Below are 15,678 nucleotides of genomic sequence, written 5' to 3'. Positions count from 1 at the left end.
TCCTTTTTCCAATGATATATAATCAGCTGCCCTATGCCTTTTAGTTTTTGCTATTTTCGCGATTGAAATTGCAGCCACAGGACGACTTTTGCAATGAAATATAAGGAACCCAGGGGGATATAATTACAAACATCATGCTGGTAGGTGTGAGGATGTAATTAATTAGTTGTGGGTATGCTTAAAGGCATATCCACAGGCACTGCTCGGAGTCCCTTTAAGGGCTCTGCCTCGGACACAGGAGACCAGGGTTCGAATCTTGGCTCTGCCTGTTCAGTAAGTCAGCACCTATTCAGTAGGAGACCTTAGGCAAGTCTCTCTAACACTGCTACTGCCTATAGGGCACGTCCTAGTGGCTGCAGCTCTGGCGCTTTGAGTCCGCCAGGAGAAAAACGCGATATAAATGTTATTTGTCTTGTCTTGTCAAATGATGCCGTGTGCTGCTGATTGTCTTCAGAGCCAGGCTCTCCTCCTAGGTCCTCCTCCTGCTACTGTGCGCTCTGCCGCTGCCCACTCCGCCTTCCCTTCCCACAGAGAACCACAGCTGCAGCAAGAATGATAGCAGCAGATGGCAAACCCTCACTCACCTATCCATGATCCAAGCGATAGAGATCCTGTCATCTAAAACCCATCTGTCTCTTCTACAGTGCAGCCGCACGCTCTGAACTTCTTGATTCTCAGATCAGACAGGAAGTAGGAAGTAGTAATATTAGTAGTAACAGAGTGGCAGCATTCTAGAGGAGACAGATGGGCTCCGGATGACGGGACCTCTATTGCTTGGATCGCAATAGGTGAATGTGAGTCATCTGGTGCTGTCGTTATCCCCCGCTGCGGCTGCCTTCTCTGCTGGACTATCGTATTCACTGGGATTGAGGCTGCATGGTGGCTGTCTAGTTTGGGAGGAAATCGGTTGTTCCGTGGCGGGGGTGGTTATGTAATTCTGTCTGGGGAACGGCTTCCGGTTTGGTGGTGTCCAGAGCTTTCTGCTATTGCCAGGCTGGAGATGCAGGGGTAAAGTGCTGCTGCTGTGATATCTGGCGCCCTCTTCACAGGGGTGCCCCAGCCCCTGAGTGCAAATGTCCCAGCCATTCATCTCTCACTCTGCATTTTTCCGCTGCTATTCCCTGCATTGTGCACCCACAGAGGAAAGCGGGCTGTTGCCCATAGCAACCAGTAGCTCGGCTGCCCCGGGGTGTGCAGCATGTTGCTGTGCAGCTGCATCTTCTGATTCTATTACGACATGAAGGGGGGCCCAAATCAGTCACTTTGCTTAGGGCCCCATTTAGCCTTAATCCGGCTCTGACTGTACCACAGTGATGCACGCACTTTTTGCCAGCAGTAAAGTGTCAGTGTAACCTGAAGCAAATTAGTTAAGGTGTTAACTCAGGATCAGACCCATGAGGAGGAGGGGCTTGCAATTGTTGTACATTTCCAGCTCTCCTGTTGCCCCATAAACTTGAATCATGTGCGCAGTGGTGTAGCTAGAGATTATGGGGCCCTATAGCAAAACTTTCATGGGGCCCTCAGATGTATTCACACTTAACTACTTGCCGACCACGTCACGCCAATGGGCGCGGACACGGCGACAGCCCCAGGACTGCCTAACGGCATTGTCGTAAGGTCCTGCAGGCCTGTTTTGCAGGAGATCTCGGGTGCTAATGCGCACACATCTTTCACTTGGTAAGTGGAGCTTCGCCCCGCCTTGAGTCTCCCAACGGCAATCCCCACTAGGAGACTGTTACACTGCGAAACCGCCGTCTTTTCACTCCGTACAGCAGCGATCTAAGGGAGCGCAGTACTGGGGACAGCCGTGTAACACGACTGTCCCCCTGGTAGGCTCGGGGGTGATCCGCTGTCATAGACTGAAGCCTTTGACAGCCGATCACAGTGATTGGATGACAGGGGGAAGGAGGGAGGGGGGGTACATAAAATAAAGACAAAAATTAAATTTTTATTTAAAAAATAATAAAATAAATATTTAAAATCTCTGTTGGTGGGGAGAAAGGGGGGGGGGGGATCACTTGTGTGCTGACATGTGCAGCCCTGCAGCGAGGCCTTAAAGCTGCAGTGGCCTATTTATTGAAAAATGGCCTGGTCTTTAGGGGGGTTTAACACTGTGGTCCTCAAGTGGTTAAGCAATGCCACCTGCCCCCACCCTACCGATATGAGTTAATTGCAAACTTAACAGGAAGTGAAGAGGGCCTGTATTGACACTGGACGTACAGGACTGGGCCCGCCTAGATTTCTGCTTGCTCCCCTCCCTCCCCTATGATGGAGGTCAGGAGTGGATTGGCTAACAGATGTTTGCGGGGGGGGGGGGGGGGGGGGGGTCCAGTTCAAACTAATCACACCCCTGAATGCAAAGTGAGGTTTTGGACTTTAAAAGACAGCTAAAGTGAGAGGGCTATGTATTTTACCATATATATCAGTGGGAACATTAGAAAAAACACCTACCCTGCTCTCTGTTTCATCCTTCACTGCTCAGCCTGCTTATTATTAGCCCTGATAAAATCCCCCACTGAGCATTCAGTCTGGCTTTGTTAAAGGACTTCCAAGGCCAAAATCTGCCCCCAAAATGTAAAAAAAGTTAACTACCTGCATGACTTTGCAAGGCACGGAGGACGCCGTCCGCGCCCTCCGTGCCGTTCCACCTGATCCCCTCTGCTCAATAGCCCCCCAAAAGGCTGCGACCCCACGGTCGGTATCTGCAGCCTGCATAAAGATGGCCGCCGGAGCTGGCCACGGCTGTGCAGTCCGCATAGCCGCTACTGCGGCTGCGCAGCTCTAGGGCCAACCCCCCGATCCACGTAACAGGCAGCGTGGATCGGAGGATTGGCCCTATAGCTGCGCAGTTGCAGTAGCGGCTATGCGGACTGCGCAGCCGTGGCCAGCTCCGGCGGCCATCTTTATGCAGGCTGCAGATACCGACCCGGACCGTGGGGTCGCAGCCTTTCGGGGGGCTATTGAGCAGAGGGGACCAGGCGGAACGGCACAGAGGGCGCGGACGGCGTCCTCCGTGCCTTACGAAGTCATGCAGGTAGTTAACTTTTTTTACGTTTTGGGGGCAGATTTTGGCCTCGGAAGTCCTTTAAGGAATCATTATAGCGGAGTCTGTCTTTTCTGATGTCTTTTCAAGCCCAAGCCTGCCACCTTCTGGCTCTGCTATAAGGACTCAGATATAAATATCCCTGGGCAAAGCCAGCCTAAATGCTCAGTCGGGGATTTTATCAGGGCTGTTAACAAGTAGAGTTGGGCCGAACGGTTCGCCTGCGAACGGTTCCATGCGAACTTCAGTTGTTCGCGTTCGCGTCCCGCAGGCGAACTTTTGCGGAAGTTCGGTTCGCCCCATAATGCACCATGAGGGTCAACTTTGACCCTCTACATCACAGTCAGCAGGCCCAGTGTAGCCAATTAGGCTACACTAGCCCCTGGAGCCACCCCCCCCCCCTAATAAAAGGCAGGCAGCGGCGGCTATTACGCTCACTCGTGTGCCTGCGTTAGTGAGAGTAGGGCGAGCTGCTGCAGACTGTCTCTCATAGGGAAAGATTAGTTAGGCTTAGCTTGTTCCTGGCTGCATACCTGTTCTGTGAACCCACCACTGCATACCTGTACTGTGAACCCACCACTGCATACCTGTTCAGTGAACCCACCACTGCATACCTGTTCAGTGAACCCACCACTGCATACCTGTTCAGTGAACCCACCACTGCATACCTGTTCAGTGAACTCACCACTGCATACCTGTTCAGTGAACCCACCACTGCATACCTGTTCAGTGAACCCACCACTGCATACCTGTTCTGTGAACCCACCACTGCATACCTGTTCTGTGAACCCACCACTGCATACCTGTTCTGTGAACCCACCACTGCATACCTGTTCTGTGAACCCACCACTGCATACCTGTTCTGTGAACCCACCACTGCATACCTGTTCTGTGAACCCGCTACTGTATTCCTGTTCAGTGAACCCGCCACTGTATACCTGTTCAGTGAACCCACCACTGCATACCTGTTCAGTGAACCCACCACTGCATACCTGTTCTGTGAACCCACCACTGCATACCTGTTCTGTGAACCCACCACTGCATACCTGTTCTGTGAACCCACCACTGCATACCTGTTCTGTGAACCCGCTACTGTATTCCTGTTCAGTGAACCCGCCACTGTATACCTGTTCAGTGAACCCACCACTGCATACCTGTTCAGTGAACCCACCACTGCATACCTGTTCAGTGAACCTGCCACTGCATACCTGTTCTGTTCAGTGAACCCGCTACTGTATTCCTGTTCAGTGAACCCGCCACTGTATACCTGTTCAGTGAACCTGCCACTGCATACCTGTTCAGTGAACCTGCCACTGCATACCTGTTCTGTGAACCCACCATTGTATACCTGTTCTGTTCAGTGAACCCGCCACTGCATACCTGTTCTGTTCAGTGAACCCGCCACTGCATACCTGTTCTCGCCATGGTGCGCACCAGTCCAGCACTGCCGTCACTACACAAACAGCTGTTTGCGGTGCGTTACACGGTGAGTTTGGTGTGTCAGTGTGAAGCAGTACCTTAATTACACTACCTGATTGATGTATACACATGCAAGATGTTTTAAAGCACTTTAGGCCTGTCATTTAGCATTCAATGTGATTTCTGCCCTTAAAACGCTGCTTTGCGTCACATCCAGATTTTTTCCGGGGACTTTTGGCATGTATCCCACTCCTCCACCTGGGGGTCCAGGTGTTAGACCCCTTGAAACATCTTTTCCATCACTTTTGTGGCCAGCATAATTTTTTTTTTTCAAAGTTCGCATCCCCATTGAAGTCTATTGCAGTTCGCGAACTTTTACGCGAACCGAACCTTACGCGGAAGTTCGCGAACCCGGTTCGCGAACCTAAAATCGGAGGTTCGGCCCCACTCTATTAACAAGCAGGCTGAGCAGTGAAGGATGAAACAGAGAGCAGGGTGGGTGCTTTCTCTAATGTTCCCACTGATATACAGTACATGGCAATATACATGAGGGTACTTCGTCTCTGGTTTACATTAAGCCCCATGCACACACTCAATAGTGGTCTTTTATGGAGCACAATTATCGAACAACTTTTGTAGTGAAACAAGTTGAACAATTAAAAAAAGTTGCTTGCTATTGTTCACACAACTGATAAGACTGATAAGACGTCAATCCAACTGTTGGGTTGACGTCTTGTCAGTCTTATCAGTTGCATGAAGATTGACATCTTATCAGTCTTATCAGTTGTGTGAACAATAGCAAGCAACTTTTTGGGGGTTGCTCAACTTGTTACACAACAAAAGTTGTTTGATAATTGTGCTGCATAAAAGACCACTGTTGAGCTTGAGTATGAGGCTTTAGTCCCCTCAATGCTGGTGCAATCCACCTGTATAGGTGCTCCAAATGCCAAAACAAAGAAAAAAGAAAGGGATCCTCTCAGTGATATCCCTCCAAGAGAACTTTTTAATGGAGGTGTAGACAGAACAAATTAAAAAGTACTGTGTTCATTTACAAGCTGAGTGTCCCAATCCACTTAGGACCCCCCTTTGGCTGATACGGCTTCCCACCCCGAGTGGCAGGGCCGGGACGACATAGAGGCAGAAGAGTGGCTGGTCATCAGGTCAGGATGGGCGCTTTCAAAGGCATTTCATTCCACAGGCAGTCCAGAAAAAAAGGGGTTTTCCCCTGTCCTGAGAGACAGTTTTATAGGATAAGATTGGTAGACAGTTCTTAGCACAGCAGTAAGAGCACTCAGCTGGTCTGCAAGTTTGTTTGTTTGTTTAACTCTTCTACTTACTGACTTCTGTCAGTGATGTCATCCAGCTGCTCCCCCAGGAAGCCGCCCAGTCAAACATGGCTGGCTGATGGAGAATGGAATTCTAATGGGAAGGGGAAAGGTATGTGTGGTGTGTGTGTGTGAGAGAGCAGCCCTGTGCCCCTTCCTCCATCCTGAACCTGTGCTCTGGAAGAGAGGGAGACAGGCTGTAAAGCATTCAGCCTTCTGTACTTCTCCTTACCCCCTTCACTCCCAGTACTGATAAGGACCTGGACTTACAGAAATTACACTGCAGGGTCCTAATGCTGCCATGCTAGAGTAAAGGCAGCCATCCATCTAGCAATGTTGGGCAGATTCCACCAAGAGACAAATCTCTCTCTGATCGAATCTTATAAGAGAGAGATCTGTAAGCTGCCCATACATTGCAGGATGATTCCCACTCGACTTCAGCATGAAATCTCTCCAGAATTGGCCAAGTCCCCTGTGTCTGCTGCATCCACCGCCACCCCTGGTGTATAAATGTACCCCCTACGTGTGCATTTATACATAACCTGTCCTGTGTTGCTCATCAGGTGGCGCCCATCCGTCTTCCACTTCCCGCTCCTCCATTTGCGTTTCAAATGCGCTGGCATTTAGCGTGCCTGACATCTCACATGTCACACACTATATGCTGGTGGCATGTGAGCCACAAATGGAACAGAAAGAAGCTGAAGACGGATGGGCACCGTGTGGTAAACGACACAGGACAGGTAATGTATAAATGCACACATGGGGGCCCATTTATACACTTGGGGGAACAGTGCCAGCCAGGGTTTTGTCATGTTCATCACTCACACCACTTTACAGAGTACATAGTCATGTCACCGATTGTCCTCAGAGGAGCTCACTTTCTAATCTCTGCCATAGTCATAATCTAATCTCCTACCATATTATTATTGTGTATTTATATAGTACTGACATCTTCTGCAGCACTTTACAGAGTACATGTTACTGACTGTCCCCAGAGTAGCTCACAGTATAAACCCTGCTAAAGTTATAGACTAATATTTTCACTATAGGATTGTTTGGGGGGAAAACCAGTTGACTTATTAGTATGTTTTGAAGATGTAGGAGAATATGAAGTGTCTGAATGAAATCTGGGGGCACTTATACCTGGCTTCCTCTATTGGGGGAGCCTATACCTGGCTTCCTATACTGGGGGCCCCTATACCTGTACCTGGCTACCTATACAGTGGGCACCTATAACTGGCTACCTATGCTGGGGGCACCTATACCTGGATACCTAAAAACCCATAGCAACAAAAAGACGTCAAGTGATCTCTACTACTGATGATCACTGTATGCGTGCCAAATGCAGTCCTATGGAGCAATAACAGGGAGAGATTGGCCACTAATCCATGTCAGCGACATAGTTGTGGCCGGTGGGGGGGGGGGGGTGCACTTGGGCAGCTCAGCCTCTGTTGGTGGTGGACCTTGTCCCGGCCCTGCCAAGTGGTACTCTGAACCCTCAGTACTGGTGTGCTGCATAGGAGTCACACTGCCCACTCTCGTCCCAGCTGGTTTTAGCAAACACCATCATCAGGGGTCACCACTCGGGATGGGAAGCCCTATCAGCCAAAGGGGGGTCCTAAGTGGATTGGGACCCTCAGCTTGTAAGTGAGCCCAGTATTTTTTAATTTGTTCTGTCTACTCTTCCATTAAAAAGTTCTCTTGGTGAGATATCACTGAGAGGATCCCTTTCTTCTTTGTTTGTTTTGGCACTTGGAGTACCTATACATGAAAGGAAGTGGACCTTTAGAAGACTACCCAAGGCATAGTCAGATGGTTCAGGCCTTATATCTGGCACCAGAATTGAACCTGTTCAATGAAATGACAAGACAAGAGACACATGCAACGTGCTTGAACAGGTTAATTTAACGAAACGATGCTGGCCTTATATCTTCAAGATACAGACTTTTGCACCTGCGTAGAAGTAACATAACGTAAACATCCGTTGTACATATATGGGACACCACTTACAATAAGTCACATGTTTTACGAGAAATAAAGAGAATGCAACGCATATTATACCAAAAGTTCAGGTGCTTTCTATATTGGCTATATTGGCTAGATGCCCAGGTTAGCTATTTGCCTATCTTGAATATTTTAAGCCTTGCAGGTGGATTGCACCAGCACTGAGGGGACTCTAGAAGTGACCTATTAAAGGATACCCCAACTGAAATGTGACATAATGAGATAAACATGTGTATGTACAGTGCCTAGCACACAGATAACTATGCTGTGTTCCTTTTTTTCTTTCTCTGCCTGAAAGAGTTAAATGTCAGGTATGTGAGTGGCTGACTCAGTCCTGACTCAGACAGGAAGTGACTACAGTGTGACCCTCACTGATAAGAAATTCCAAATATAAAACACTTTCCTAGCAGAAAATGGCTTCTGAGAGCAAGAAAGAGGTAAAAAAGGGGAATTTCTTATCAGTGAGGGTCACACTGTAGTCACTTCCTGTCTGAGTCAGGACTGAGTCAGCCACTTACATACCTGATATTTAATGCTTTCAGTCAGGGAAAGAAAAAAAGGAACACAGCATAGTTATCTGTGTGCTAGGCACTGTACATACACATGTCTATCTCATTATGCCACATTTCAGTTGGGGTATCCTTTAACCTCCTTAGCGGTAACCCCGTGTGTGACACGGGGTAAGCCGCCGGAGGGTGCCGCTCAGGCCCTGCTGGGCCGATTTTCATAATTTTTTTTTTGCTGGACGCAGCTAGCACTTTGCTAGCTGCGCCAGCACCCCGATCGCCGCCGCCGCGCGCCCGATCGCCGCTATCCGGTGCGGCGCGCGCCCCCCCAGACCCCTGCGCTGCCTGGCCAATTAGTGCCAGGCAGCGACAAGGGGTGGATCGGGTCTCCCAATGACGTCCCGACGTCGCTGACGTCATCCTGCCCCGTCGCCATGGCGACGGGGGAAGCCCTCCAGGAAATCCCGTTCTTTGAACGGGATTTCCTGATCGCCTATCGCCGGAGGCGATCGGCGGGGCTGGGGGGATGCCGCTGAGCAGCGGCTATCATGTAGCGAGCCCTGGGGTCGCTACATGATTTAAAAAAAAATAAATAAAAAAAAAACTGCTGCGCTGCCCCCTGGCGGTATTTTTCATACCGCCAAGGGGGTTAAAGTCTGAGAAGTCTTTTAACATATGTGACCTGCATAGCGCTACAGCCTTTGATACAAGTTTTATATCAACGTTATAGACTATTACACATTACTGAAAAACGCACAGGAGCACGCAAGTGTCCTTAGGCCCTCAGAGTCCTGGCACTCTCATGTTACATATAGAGAGGCAATTCTTAGAGGATACATGAGGGGAAACAAACAAAGGAGTGCAGCTTTACTTACCTGGGGCTTTTTCCGGCCCCTAGAGGTCTCCGTGTCCCTTGCCGCTGTTCCTCTGTCATCCAGTCTTCCCCCCCCCTCCATAGCAGCCGGAGACCCAGCTAGGTTTGCAGCTGCTGTGCATGCGCCGCTCGCTGTCCCGCTCCTGTGGCCGGTGACACACCCACCCATAGTGGTACCCACAGTGCCTGTCATTGATCTTTCATGTGAACTCTCATCCAGCTGAGATGTCTGTAATTATAATCAATGCCAATGACTGTTAACTTTCCAACATCTCCTACCTTCAGTATCCATATCACAGAACACGTCTATTGCCGCTGCACCACTAGATGGCAGTATAGTATAAGTTCCTGAGCTTCGCACTCCATTGTGGTAATGGTTGGAGCAGTCTGTGAGACAGTTGCCAGGCTGATGTAGATCTGAAATTGGGGGGAAAAAGTTGTTTTATCACCTGAGCCTTTAGTTTGAACAGAGAAGGACACGCACATTTTAAATTTAATAAATATCATTTTATTTGACGTCTTAGAAACCATTTGCGTCCCTTTATTTACATTGCGTCTTTCGCAACGCTAAAAGATGGATAGGGGAGCGATAGTTTGTTGGTGGAGCTCCCCGATCCAATCTTTCAGTGGGCTCAACTTTAAAGTGTAACTGTCAGGCATAACATCAAAAATCAATTCTTTATTTTTATCTGGTAAACAAGTAATAAGGATGCTAACCAGGCAATCCAAAAGTTAAAATCACTATTACTTTTCTTGTTGATAAATGATAATTCCCCACTTTACCTGACTCTTATTTGTTACACACAAAATTTGGTACACAAAAAGGAAGTTGCAGGGCATGCTGGGTTGTCCTTTTTTGCTTCTCTAGTAGAGAAGTAGAAGTAGAGAAGCAAAAGATGACAACCCTTAGGGAGTTAAATAAGTGGCTGAGAAATTGGTGTAGGAAGGAAGGGTTTGGGTTCCTGGAGAACTGGGCAGACTTTGCAGTCGGCTACAGGTTCTACAGCAGGGATGGGCTGCACCTTAATGGGGAGGGTGCAGCTGCATTGGGGGAGAAGATGGCTAAACGGTTGGAGGAGATTTTAAACTAGGATCTGGGGGGAGGCGGGAGGATTAAGTCTCAATATGTAGACAAGATAAGGTAAAAAGACAGTGGGAGCCTAACATTATGGGGGGTGGAGAGGGGGGTGGGGACAGTGTAAAGATTAAGGAGGTTGGTAAAACTTCAAGTAGCCCATTTCGTGTAAACAAAAGTGGTAAATGTGTTGGTAAAAATATAAAGTGCATGGTAACCAATGCTCGGAGCCTTGCAAATAAAATAGACGAACTAGAGTTCATTCTGAATGACAAAGGCTATGACATTGTGGGAATAACCGAGACATGGATGGATAAAAGCCATGACTGGATAGCTAATTTAAAAGGATACAATGTGTTTAGGAGGGATAGAACAGGGAAAAAAGGTGGAGGGGTTTGTCTCTTTGTTAAGAATTCTTTTACAGCTGTCCTCAACGATGAGATGGAGGAAGATTGCGAAGATGTGGAGTCCGTTTGGGTAAATATTCATGGTGGAAATAAAAGTTGCCAATTGCTTATTGGGGTATGCTACAGACCACCTCTTATTAATGAAGCTGCAGAACTGCGATTACTACAGCAGATTGAAAAAGCTGCAAGTAAAAATGAGGTCATAATTATGGGCGACTTCAACTTTCCAGACATTGGCCTCAATTCACAAAGCTTATCTCCTGTCTTTAATAACTCTTCTAGAGTTGTTACCATGGTGATAAGGCCTGTAGTATTCAGGAAACATTTTACCTCAGGCAAACCTAAAGTTAACTCTTCTGTCTTTAAGTTAACTCTTTAATCCTTAAAATAACTCTAGAGTTAGAGACAGGCTGTTCATTAACTGCGTGTGAAGATAACTACAGAGGAGGTAAATTAACTACAGAGGAGGTAAATTAACTACAGAAGAGGTAACGTAAGGAATGAAGAGATAAGATAACTCTAACTGTGTGGAGGTAAGTTTTCTCTTGCCTTATTATCTCCAGCATGATTTTAGTGAATTGAGGCCATTGACTGGGGTATTGAGGCTACCCATTCTGGTAAAAGCAGCAGATTTCTGGCAGCACTACAGGACAATTACTTGACTCAAATGGTAACGGAACCAACTAGGGGGAATGCGTTACTGGATCTGATCATTTCTAATAGACCAGATAATGTATCAAATGTGCAGGTTCAAGAACATTTGGGAAATAGTGATCACAACATGATAACGTTTGATCTGGTGACTGATAGGCCACGGGGCAGCGGGACCACTAAAACTATGAATTTTAGAAAAGCAAAGTTCAATCAAATTAGGCAGGCAGTAAGTTTGGTGAACTGGGATAATGTACTACAAGGGAAGGACACTGAAGGGAAATGGCAAGCTTTTAAACGTATTCTCAATCAATATTGTAGTATGTATATCGAATATGGAAACAAAATGTCTAGGAATAAAAAAAGGCCTCTATGGATAATTAGAAAGGTTAGGGATAAAATGAAGAGGAAAAAGAATGCCTATAAGGTCCTAAAACAGGAGGGGACTGAGGCTGCATTAAGCAATTATAAGGAGTGCAATAAAAATTGTAAAAAAGAAATTAGGCTGGCAAAGATCGAAGCTGAAAATCAAATCGCTAGGGATATCAAATCTAACCCAAAAATTTTTTACAAGTACATCAACTCTAAAAAAAGAAAGGTTGACTGTATAGGAATCCTAAAGGATGAGGGTGGGAACTCAATGGTGGATGACCAAGGTAAGGCAGAGTTATTAAATGCTTTCTTTGCTTCTGTCTTCACAAAGGAAACAGCACTGTTGCAAATTACAGAGGCAGAAGAGTCTCAATCTTCTAACTGTAATATTAAATACTTAACGCAGGAAGAAGTAAAGGCAAGACTAAATAAATTAAAAATAGACAAGGCACCTGGCCCAGATGGCATGCATCCTCGGGTCCTAAGAGAATTAAGTTCAGTTATAGCTAAGCCCCTTTATCTTATCTTTTGTGGCTTGGCGTACAGCCCACGTTTTCCCATTATTTAAGAAGGGCAAAAAATCTGATCCAGGAAATTATAGACCTGTAAGCTTAACATCAGTTGTATGCAAACTATTTGAGGGGTTACTAAGAGATACTATACATGACTTCTACTATGAAGTCATAGTAGAAAATAATCTTATTTCTCAGCATCAACATGGGTTTACTAAAGACAGGTCCTGTTTGACTAACATGCTCAGCTTTTATGAGGTAGTGAATGCTAATATGGATATTGGGAATGCTGTAGAAGTGATATACTTGGACTTTGCAAAGGCCTTCGACACTGTTCCCCACAGAAGTCTGGTGCAAAAGTTGAGGATGCAAGGACTGGGGAAGAGTTTGTGTGCATGGATAGGGAACTGGCTAATGGACAGAAAACAAAGAGTTGTGGTCAATGGATCGTACTCAAAATGGGAGACTGTTAGCAGTGGGGTCCCACAGGGGTCTGTACTGGGTCCAGTGCTCTTCAATTTATTTATTAATGACCTAGTAGATGCAGTAGTGAGCAATTTTGCTTTTTTTGCAGATGATACAAAATTGTGCAGAATCATCAACTCTCAGGAAGATAGTGTCATATTGCAACAGGATCTGGATAGGATGGCTATATGGGAACATACATGGCAGATGAAATTCAATGTTGACAAATGTAAAGTCATGCATTTTGGTCGTACCAATGGTCTAGCACCATACAAAATAAATGGGATACAGTTGGGAACATCAAACTTGGAGAAGGACTTAGGAGTACTCATCGACAACAAGTTAAATAATCGTACTCAATGCCAAGCCGCTGCAGCTAAAGCAAACAAAATTTTGGGATGCATTAAAAGGGAAATAAAAACTCGAGATGCTAGCATAATATTGCCCCTGTTTAACTCTCTAGTAAGGCCACATCTGGAATATGGAATTCAGTTCTGGGCACCACATTACAAAAAAGATATTGCAGTTTTAGAGCAGGTGCAGAGACGAGCTACAAAATTGATACGTGGGATGGAAGGTCTCGCTTACCAAGAAAGGTTAGATAAACTGGGTTTATTTAGTCTAGCGAAAAGACGCCTTAGAGGAGATCTAATTAACATGTATAAATACATCAGAGGGCAATATAATAGCTTGGCGGATGATCTTTTTGTCCCTAGGCCTTCTCAAAGGACTAGAGGACATGAGCTGCGCATGGAGGAAAAACGTTTTAGCCATTTATTTAGGAAAGGGTTCTTTACAGTAAGAGTGATTAAGATGTGGAATGCATTGCCACAGGAAGTCGTTATGGCAAACTCTATACCTGCATTTAAAGGGGGCTTAGATGCTTTCCTTGCGTTGAAAGACATCCATGGCTACAATTACTAGGTTATGCCTAATGATGTTGATCCAGGGATTTTATCTGATTGCCATCTGGAGTCAGGAAGGAATTTTTCCCTTTTGGGGCTAATTGGACCATGCCTTGTGGGGTTTTTTTCGCCTTCCTCTGGATCAACAGGGGTATGTGGGGGACGGGATGGAGTTGTACTTTGTACTGGTTGAACTCGATGGACGTATGTCTTTTTTCAACCAAAATAACTATGTAACTATGTAACCCAGCATGCACTGCAACTTCCTTTTTGTGTACCAAATTTTGTGTGTACAAAATAAGAGTCAGGTAAAGTGGGGAATGGTCATTTATCAACAAGAAAAGTAAAAGAGATTTTAGCTTTTGAATTGCCTGTTTAGCATCCTTATTACTTGTTTACCAGATAAAAATAAATAATTGATTTTTGATTTTATGCCTGACAGTTACACTTTAAAAGGAAACTGTAGGAAAAACTTACCTCGGAGTGGAAGCCTCTGTTCCTAATGAGGCTTCCCCCATCCTCAGGGCCGGTTCTAGACTTTTTGCCGCCTGAGGCAAACTTGTGAAGATGCCGCCCCCCTCCCCCATAGGTAGTATAATTGCCCCCAGTATAGGTAGCTTGAGGGGGTAGGAAGGGGGGCAGCGGGCACAGCGGCAGGGAGGGGGATTGGACCCCTCCCCCTCACATGGTTCCCCCCGTCCACTCTCTCCGTCCAGCTATTACCGCAGCGTAGTAGGCAGCCGACAGGGAAGCGATGACTAGCCTCCTTCCTTCCAGCGTGCGTTCCACCTCTCATCACTTCCTGCAATGCCATCCACTGTACAGTACAATGGGCGGCATTGCAGGAAGTGACGAGAGGATGAATGCACGCTGGAAAGCGGAAGGAGGTGAGTCATTGCTTACCCACCGGCCTACTATGCTGCGGTAATAGCTGGAGAGGGAGAGCAGACAGGGGGACCCCTTCCCTGCCGCTGTGCCTGCTGCCCCCCTTCCTGCCTGCCACCTTCTCCAGCTTAAGGGCCCCCCCACCCACAGTCAGGCGGGTACCGCCCCTCCCCTTCTGCCGCCTGAGGAACCCGCCTCATGGGCGGCCCAGGGGTGCCTGTCCTCCTCTATTCTACAGATCCAGTGCTGGCAGCCCCGGAGACTACAACTGGCAAGGATGTCGGCTGTGGAGCAGTAGCGTCTGCAATATTTACCTTCCCCGGCTCCAGCGCAGACGCTGTAGCGGCTTTCCAATCAGGCTCAGCAGGAAATAGCTGAGCCCGATCGAGTCCACTCTACTGCACAGGCATGATGCGCAATACGTCCGTCTCGGAAGTGTTTTTCCAATTAAAAAAATTCATAAGTGTACCGCGGATAGAGATGAGCGTAATGACGTAATTACGATTTCGCAAAATTTCGCGTAATTAGTGTAATTACGATTATGGGCGTAAGTACATAATCGTAATGAAGAAGGATTTCGCGAAATTTCGCGTAAGCGTAATTTTCGCATTACAATGGGTATTTGTTCATGCCGTAATTTCGCATTAAACGCTACCGTAATTTCATATTAAACCGTAACGCTCCGTATATTATAAAAAAGCCGCCGACTTTAAGGGTTAATAGCAAAGCCCCCTTAAATGCTAAGAGCCTCAAATTTGGAGAATATATTAAGGAGATCAGGAGGAATAAGAAGAATTTTTTTTTTTTCAAAAAGAAAATCGATGTTAAAGTTTCAAAGTAAAAATGTATACATTTAAAAACCCGCCGACTTTAACGGTTAATAGCAAAGCCTGCTTAAAGTTTAGGAACACCAAATTCCTAGGGTATATTAAGGGGATCAGTGGGAATAAGAGGAAAACATTTTTTACAAAAAGACCTTATAGTTTTTGAGAAAATCGATTTTTAAGTTTCAAGGGCAAAAATGTCTTTTAAATGCGGAAAATGTCCGTTTTTTTTTTTGCACAGGTAACAATAGTGTAGTATTTTCATAGATTCCCCCAAGTGGGAAGAGTTTTACTTACTTCGTTCTGAGTGTGGGAAATATAAAAAAAAAACGACGTGGGGTCCCCCCTCCCAGACCTCTTTAACCCCTTGTCCCCCATGCAGGCTGGGATAGCCAGAATGCGGAGCACCGG

The 15,678-nt window shown here is 46.6% G+C and overlaps 1 protein-coding gene across 1 annotated transcript in view; it reads right to left on the bottom strand.

Moving 5' to 3' along the window:
• Positions 1-15,678, bottom strand: part of LOC137570365 (angiopoietin-related protein 7-like) — a 67,725-nt gene that overhangs the window by 12,218 nt on the left and 39,829 nt on the right. The window contains exon 5 of the mRNA XM_068279024.1: positions 9,451-9,588. Coding sequence (XP_068135125.1) covers positions 9,451-9,588 — 138 coding nt within the window. The remainder of the gene's footprint in view (positions 1-9,450; positions 9,589-15,678) is intronic.

The sequence above is a fragment of the Hyperolius riggenbachi genome, chromosome 4 (genome assembly GCF_040937935.1).
Source record: "Hyperolius riggenbachi isolate aHypRig1 chromosome 4, aHypRig1.pri, whole genome shotgun sequence".
Taxonomy (NCBI): domain Eukaryota; kingdom Metazoa; phylum Chordata; class Amphibia; order Anura; family Hyperoliidae; genus Hyperolius; species Hyperolius riggenbachi.
This window is presented reverse-complemented; position numbering and strand designations above follow the sequence as displayed.